This window comes from Laccaria bicolor, genomic scaffold (genome assembly GCF_000143565.1).
Source record: "Laccaria bicolor S238N-H82 LACBIscaffold_4 genomic scaffold, whole genome shotgun sequence".
Classification (NCBI taxonomy): Eukaryota; Fungi; Basidiomycota; class Agaricomycetes; order Agaricales; family Hydnangiaceae; genus Laccaria; species Laccaria bicolor.
In genome coordinates this window covers 2,031,060-2,039,506 of record NW_001889875.1, presented here as the reverse complement: position 1 = coordinate 2,039,506, position 8,447 = coordinate 2,031,060, and the positions used below count along the sequence as shown (strand labels likewise).

General features: G+C 47.9%; 3 protein-coding genes across 3 annotated transcripts; 1 reads left to right on the top strand and 2 right to left on the bottom strand.

Moving 5' to 3' along the window:
• Positions 1-352: 352 nt before the first annotated feature.
• Positions 353-976, top strand: LACBIDRAFT_311902 (uncharacterized protein; the record flags this gene model as incomplete). The annotated part of the gene is made up of 1 exon (XM_001877129.1): positions 353-976. One exon carries the CDS (start codon positions 353-355, stop codon positions 974-976), a length of 624 nt encoding a protein of 207 aa, XP_001877164.1.
• Positions 977-3,653: 2,677 nt separating this feature from the next.
• On the bottom strand, positions 3,654-5,196 carry LACBIDRAFT_323723 (uncharacterized protein; the record flags this gene model as incomplete). Its single annotated transcript, XM_001876696.1, has 3 exons — positions 3,654-4,868; positions 4,916-4,972; positions 5,143-5,196. The coding sequence occupies 3 exons, from the start codon at positions 5,194-5,196 to the stop codon at positions 3,654-3,656; spliced, it is 1,326 nt and encodes a 441-aa protein (XP_001876731.1).
• Positions 5,197-6,549: 1,353 nt separating this feature from the next.
• Positions 6,550-8,168, bottom strand: LACBIDRAFT_323722 (uncharacterized protein; the record flags this gene model as incomplete). Its single annotated transcript, XM_001876695.1, has 4 exons — positions 6,550-6,628; positions 6,681-7,547; positions 7,790-7,858; positions 7,927-8,168. 4 exons carry the CDS (start codon positions 8,166-8,168, stop codon positions 6,550-6,552), a joined length of 1,257 nt encoding a protein of 418 aa, XP_001876730.1.
• Positions 8,169-8,447: the final 279 nt, after the last annotated feature.

The window sequence follows — 8,447 nt, the reverse complement described above, 5'->3', positions numbered from 1 at the left end:
CACTCTATGTAGTAAGATAATTTTGTAGTAGAATAATCTCATGTAGTACTAGTGAATACACCTGAATTATTTATGTTCAAATTTGAATAGTCATAAGCAATTTCTAAGTTTAAGTTATCAGCATAGAATAGAATAATAGATTGACTGACTGCATTACACAAGTAATTCAGGAGGTCTTGATAAGTGCAGATTAAGTCATATGACATCTAGCTAAAGTGGAATTGTAGGGGGAATCGAGAAGTATAGATTTGTACTGAAATTTCTGTCTATTCCAGTCAGATTCCTGTCAATTCCGGCCGGAATCCGCGGAATCCGGTAGGAATCAGTGGAGGAATGGAAAGTATTGGGGTCTATGGCAATGGAATGCCTTAGCCTACCTGGGAGCATTCGAAGTCGACCTGAAAACATTTATTTTGCAGGTGCAGTGCCAGGCCCACGGCAGCCAAGTCTCGATGGTCTTAATCCATTCTTAGCGCCCCTTGTTGACGTTCTTGACCGCAGCTACCATCGTGGCACATGGTTCAGCAGGACCCACGAGCATCCAGAAGGTCGACGTTCACGAGAGGCGATCGTACCAACTGTCAATGATCTACCTGGCTCACGAAAGGTCACGGGGAGTGCCGGCCATTCAGCGAACAGATTTTGTTCGTTGTGTCATCTACAAAAGTCAGATATCAATTGTCTTGATCTTGCAAAGTGGGTACCAGTCACTTGCCAGGAGCACCGTCGGTTTGCGAAAGAGTGGCTGGATGCAACCTCTAAATCTCAAAGGAAGGCCCTGTACAAGAAGAATGGTGTGCGTTGGTCAGAGCTTTTGCGGCTCACCTACTGGGATCCTGTGAACTGGGTTGTAGTTGACGGAATGCATAATCTGTTTTTGGGAATCGTCAGACATCATTTCCGAGCGGTCATTGGCACGAAATGGGATGAACAAGACAACGAAGTAGAAATGGCGTTCGATGATCAAATTCCCTGAGAAAAGGACCTGAAGAGAGGGCATCGGTTATTAGCCCAAGGGGCCACTCTGAAACAACTGGAAACCTTACCGATACCAGCTCTACGTGAGCTCTGCACCGTCTATGACGTACAACATGCTGTTCATCAGCAAGGGCACAGGCGCGTCAAAAAGCGACCTTTTGCCGTCGCTTTGTTGGTGAGTCCTGTTCATTGAATGCCTACTTCTCAGCTAATATAAAGATAGTCGGCCTGCAATAGTGCGTCAGACAATCATGGAACTAAAAGACCCTCCAATACCGGTGCTGGGGCTCTTGAAGGAGACCTGGCTGGTATCGAAGTGGACCTTGGACAAGAAGCTTTTAGCTATGATGGGCAACCTATGCTCGGCACAGAGGAATTAAAGAAGATTCAACAAGATATACTCGAAACGATACGACCCACATGGCAAACCAGCCCTCCGAAGAATTTTGGCTCCCCTGCTCACGGAAAACTCAAAGCTGACCAGTGGAGGACATACATCGAATTCAACTTGCCTGTATCGCTGGTGAAGATGTGGGAAGATACAAACCATGGGAATAACTCGGACGCACTTCAAATCCGGCGTCAGAAAATCGTGGAGAGCACTATGCTTTTGTCTGTAGCAATACGCTGGGCTGTTTCACATCGGACGTCAGAATTGCACGCAAATCAGTACCGCCAGCACATGATGGCTTACCTGAAGACATTGAGAGAGCTTTGTCCGACCATGGATCTACACCCAGTGCACCACAATGCATTGCATATCCCCGAGTTCCTCTTGCGTTTTGGACCAATGCACGGCTGGTGGATGTTCCCATTCGAGAGACTTATTGGAATCCTTCAAAAAATAAAGATCAATTTTAAAATTGGTAAGAGTCATACAGTTCGTCGAGACGTACCTAACGATGAGATTAGGCCAATTGGAGAGAACGATGATGAACACATTTTGTGCCGCCAGTGAACTGAGGGTCTTCCTCCAGCGACCGGGATGTCCTGAGGTACTCTGGGAATGTGCGCCCATACTGGCCGAATGCTTCCCAAATACGCAAACGGGAACGCTGAGCCATGACATGGATACTCTGGGAGAAGATAATGAGAGTCAGTCGAGCAAGCCGAAGGAAATCAATCTTGAGGATGACATACATAAGGTATTGGTTACGCTCATGCCAGGCCATTCAAAGACAGTGCGCGAATACACTCGCTTTGAAATCAAGGGTTGAAAGTTTGCCTCATCGAAAGCAACTTATCGCAACAGCATTGTTTACTTCCAGCCACTTAACGACAATGCGTTGGTGCCTGGCGTTATTCGAAAGATATTCGAAGCTGGGAGCAAGCCGTCTATTTTCTTGGCCATCCACAGATATCTCCCAGTGCGTAATGACCCCTTCAACAAGTACCCTGGCTTCAGGGCAACAGTTAGCTGGAAAGCGAGTATTGATCAAGTCGAGATCATACCTGCCACTAATCGGGTATACGCGGCGAATCAGCGTCCTTGGGGAAAAGACTGTGTAGTTTCACGTCCACTCATAGAGGTAAGATGTTGTTTTGAGGCATATTAATGCGGTATCTGATTGAACATACAACAGGATTTCTGACTATGTACGGATCGTGTATAACTTTGCACATAGCGTGTTTAGTAACATATTACATCTACGTTCAACGTAGTGTACTGATTCAGTATCTAACCCAATAACCCGATGGCTGGCGCATCCACTTCCCTGCTAGACACTTTACTTCGGTAAGTTTTGAGAGCGCGGTCCCGCAATGCGCAACGAAATCGTCGATGTGATTAATATCCATATCTTCTTCCGTGGACGAATGGACTATATCGAGCTTGATGATGTCTGGACAGACCTTGGCCCAATTATAGATGTGATCCTGGAAAGTATTCAGATTTTGCGGACGAAAGGGAGGGGGAAGAACTCACAGCAACAACGGTGTTAAACGAGTCTACATCGACCTCCAGTGTCTCCACCCCGAGTAGCAGACGACTCGGGAATGCAATACAGGAGCAAACATCTTTGGAATTAGTGTTTAAAGGTTCAGTTCAGTCCGGTTTTTTGCCCCGAAAACGCGCAACCGTGGACCGCAACCGGTCCAGGACCGACCCAGATATTGAGGGAACCGAACCGAACCACCTAGGACCGGTCTTTTGCGGTCCATGATACCGGTTCAGACCGATCCAGACCGGTTTTTTTGCGTATAATTTATTATACCAATATAAACCATTTTTATCTCAACCATTATTACTCTGAAAAATGAACTGGTTATATAAAATAGTAAGGCATATAAATACCCGTCATTCTGCCAATTTTCAAGAGATTTAATGAAGATTTGACATAGTTATGACTGAAACCGAATTGCATCTCATAGAGACTCGGGTAAAATATGGATTTGGTTATATCTTTCTCAATTCTTAACCGTTTTTGATGAAACAAAAACCCAATAAAAGGCAATAAACGTGGTTACAAGGCTATGTAACGCACGTGACCGTTTAACCGGTTACAACCGATTAAAACCGGTCTTTGAACGGTTTTAAAAGATTTTCGAAATGAGGCAACCGGCAACCAGACCAACCCCAAATTGGGGCAACTGCAACCGAAAAAAAGACCGGTCCATGGTCCGGTTCAGTTCGGTCCACCGGTTTTTTGCGGTCCTATGGACTGAACCTTTAAACACTATTTGGAATGTTGAAAGTGGGCGACATGACACAGAATGGAGTTAGGTAACTGAATAGAAAGCTCCAGCCCTTTGAAGTGATATTGAGTGAGACTTGATGCGAAAGTGCAGAGCGAGTTCAGGTTAGAACAAAACTCGACTGATTGGGGTTGAGCGAAGGAATTGGGAGTCTGGAGATAACAACGGCGCAACCGATCTGGGTCCTCCAGCATCCACAAGTAATGGTTTGTTGTCAGATTCAGGTGGGTGAGGCCTGGCAAAGGCACTCGCGATCTTGGAGCGGCCGGATGAGTCGCAGAGTCGTAGATAGCATAGGCATATAGTGATAACGTGTTGACCATCGCGTGTCTGAGAAAGAAGGCAGGCTCTATGCACAATATGGTATTGTCAACCGTCCTGATAATAATTGATTCCAAAAGAGGGAATGTTGATATGGCGAGGACGCCATTACACTCCTGCTGGGTTTTGCAATCGTCGAGCTGGAAGGTCTGAACTTGAGGACTTTGCAGAAGCCGGTGACAAGTGGTCGCAAGGCTGGGAACTCCGAGAATGACAGCTGAGATGGTGAGCGCGCTTAAGCGTGGCAATGTGATGTGTGCTGGAAGTGGGCAGAGCCGTCGAGTAGGGCGGGCAATCGTTAGTTTTCGATAAGAAGGATCACGAAGTTGCCGTTGAAAAGTGAGGGTGCGACAGCATTCATTCACAATGGTTAAGAATGCCACCAGGGACGATGATGTCCTTCTGTCACCAAGCAAAGACTTTTCCTGGGGATGGAAGTTGATACAGAGTGAGCGAACACTCGTTTTAGTCATGGCAAAGTTGCAGAGTTCCCTTCCATACTGGACGAAGTAGAATAGGTCGCAGACGAGAGAGACTTCTTCGAAGAGTTGAACAGCGGAGAGCAATTGGACGGCGATGGCAGGGACATCCCGAGTGAGGTAGACGACGTTATGATTGTGTAAAATCCTGGTGCGAATGAGATACGCTCGCGTGCTCTCTGCTCTCAGGCGATCATTGAATTGTTGAGCTAAATTTAACAGGTCGGATGTTGGAAGATAGGTCATTATGAGGGCGAAAAGTTCACTCGGGAGGTCGAGGAATGAGATGGTGACAGCGGTGGGTGGGCGTGAGGCTAGAGCGGTCTGGGGCAGCGGTTCGACAATGGGCCCCATTTGGGTGTCGATCCGCAGTGCGGACGCTGCGTCAACAACGACCTGCAAAGTATAAGTAAATACAGCTAGGGCAAACGGTAATGACTGACAAGTTTCGGACGTTTGGCAGCAGGTTGAACGACATGGTCCGCGTGAGCAATTGGGGTCTTGAAAGCAGCGTTAAAAACGCTTTAAACACCAAGCAATGAGCTTACATCTGGGAAAGCTCTCTTACGTTGTCAGATCAACAAAGTTGACAAAAGGTCACTGGGGGCGATTCGAATGGGTAACTAGACGGAATGAGCAAAGAGATCAGTTCTAGGCATATGAGACTCACTTCGTCAGCAAACGCTGCCTGCAGCGTCCATTGGAAGAAGGTGTTGAAGATCATGGCTGTTGGAAGCTGATAAAATTGATATACGTTGAAGAGGACGAGGATCAAGGATTGATTTGGGTTGAAGAAGTTGGATTAAAGACAGTGAAATTCCGATATTTAAGGCGTAATGCGTCACCAAGGCGCAACACAATAAGTTGGCTGCAATGAAGCGAATGAGTAAGTCAAAGACGCTTTGAACAAAAAAGACGTACATACATACAATGTGAAGCGGGGGGGCAAGCACGTATGGGAAAGCAGAGGAGACCCGAGCAAGGCAAACAACACGTTTTGCGAGAATGACAGCCTCAAAGACAATCACTGGATGTACAAAACGCCATGACAACTTCGGCAAAGGGGCGCGCCAGGGACTGTAGGAAGCTCACAATTAGCAACTTGACATTCAATTCAAATTGATTTGGTCATCAGCCCAGGCTGTAGTTTTTGACCATTTGACCCCAGGAAAATCCACACTACTGTTTTCCATATAGCCTGCAACTATCCAAAACTTCAAATGGCATATTCATGTGGATCCTCATTCCTTCTTGTAGTAGGACCGGAAATTGAAAAAAAAAATCCACCTATAATGAAATATACCCGTAGAATAGGTTTTCTGCTCAGAATATGGTTCTACAGCATCTATTTTTAGCCTGACATGTTTCCATTTGTTTCCGGCATCAATTGTCTCTTATTTGGGTTGATTTGGGTGTTCCCTCCCATCAATATCGATGCGCGATATGATTTCCATTGATTCCAAACGTCAGATATGTTTCCGGCAACGTGGATATGTTCCTGGCCTTTCTATTTTTAACCTGTGTGCATGTCTCATCAAAATCGGCTTCTCCGCTCGAAATCTTGCCTTCCCCTGCCTTCCCTTCGGCTCCATCAATACTTATCACTCCGTCCGCAGCTTTCTGGTACTCATTCACCCTGCATATGTTATGTTTTTTGACATTCATATGTTCATATTTTCTTTTCACTTTGTTTTGGTTATCGTGCGTGCATGTCTAGACCTCGTTTGTTTATCATGCGTGCATGTTTTGTTTTTCGTATGTTCGTATTTTATTTCTCTTATACTCGCACAATGTAATCATCAATGTATACGCATACGCAATCCGTTCTTTCTTTGAGAAATGAATACAACCGCTTGTTGAACTCCAAACTGCCAAGTTGAACATTTGTCATGTGACTACATGTTGAACGCGTTGGCGTCGCTATGTTGAACGCGTCGCGTCGTTATGCACAAGATATATCATTTTACTAAGTACGGCTGTACCATACCGTCAATTACAAAATAAGACTGAGCTATCGGCAATAATCTACAAGATAATAAAAGAGGCACTTTGAGCCAACACCGATTTGAGTTGAGCCTTAGCGCTTGTGCTTTTTCGCAGTCATCGTCTGCTTGGTTGACTTGGCAGTTGAGGTGACTTGGGGAGCAAGTGTCGCTCTGCGGTTTAATGAGAACGAAGTTATCCAGGCATAAAAGTCTGGACACTTACTTCCAACCCAGAACCTGGGACAAGACCCACTGCACATCCTCCACAGCAGCTATCCAACCTGGGTCATTGACCCCCTCTTTCCCCTTGTCCAGGAGACCGGAATTCCACCAGACGAGGGTCGCGAGCATGGTCAGAAACACGTTCTGGCCATGTTTGTCCATTACTGACCACCCCTCATCTCCTGTGAGGACAGTACGATGGGAACTACCTAAACGGCCATCTACTCCCGCAGCGTTGTGCCAACTCGGCTGAAGAACCTTCCACCATGTCCACCAGCTCCTTTTGAAAGATGCGACATCCTGGATAAGGGGTGCCTTGCTACGGCCACGGCCGACCCACCAATCCACCTGTGAGGGCCGACTTGTTTTCTTAAATCCCATATGGATGCCTCCGACGTCGAAGTTGCTGCAAGCCTCCAACTCCACATACAGCTTGATGGTTTTTGTGAATGCCAGGCCAAGATCTTGTGCCGATAGAAGCTTGTAGCCTCTCAGAAACCACTCCGGCCACTTTGGATCTGGAAGCGACGGTGTGGGAGTTGAGGTGACGATTGGCTGCAACGCTAAGGCAAGAGATGGTTCGGTAGAAACGGGGGCGGGGGGAACGAGTGGTTGGGCGAGGGAGGGAGATGGCTGACGCAGAACGAGAGGGAGGTCTTTACCCTCCCCCACGTAATCCATATGGACTCCAGTGGACTCCAGTGGACTCCAGTGGATTCCAGTGGATTCCAGTGGCCCTCTTACCAGGCCAGATTGGCTGGCAGAATGCCCAGTCCACTGGAGTCCAGTCCAGTCCAGTCCAGTCCAGTCCACTGGACTCCCACTGGACTGCCAGCCACTTTCCTGAGTCCAGTCCCAGTCCAGTGGACTATGAGTCCAGTCAGAGTCCAGTGGATTCCAGTGGATTCCAGTCATTCCAGTATATTATTATTCTTATATATGAATATACCTAAAAAAGCGAAAATGGACTACACAATAGACAAGCTATACCTACAATTTTATTAATCAATGAATGGAAAGATTATAATTTATGTATAGTGTGGGTCAGTGATAGCTGCAATAAGGATTCATGATTTTGTTCAGTCTGCGGGGTGAGGTCACGTGACTTACTTGAGGGTGTGCCATATCGTCACGTCGCCTGTTTGTGGGATGGTCACACTGCCGTGACCATCCCTTTCCCTTCCACCACCACCACCATTCACATCTCAACGCCGCCGACGACGCCCACGCCCACGCTAACGACGCACACGACGCCCACGCTAACGACAACGACACCCCCAGCGCGGAACGATGGACCAAGGACGAGGGACAACGCCCATGACGTGGCAACGTCATGGGCAAGGGGTACGTATGCCCCACCACCCCGTTCCTCCGTTCTCACCACGACAGGCACGACGCCAGCAACCACCCATGCACGGCACATGAGGACGGCGACGACGAGGACACGTGAGCACGACGACGACACGCGAGCACGACGAAACGCGAGCATGACGAAACGCGAGCACGACGACACGCAAGCACGATGACGACAATACGCGAAGCCGACCACACGAACGAGCGCCCACGGAAAACGGCCACCGCCCATGAAAAACGACCCCCGCCCACAAAAACGACGACGACACGCGAGGACGACGACACACGACGACGACGACGACGACTACACGCCGTGACGACGACACACGACAACGACACGCGACGACAACGACAACGACACGCCGGGACGACGACACACGACGACGACGACGAACGAGCGCCGACAAAAACGCCG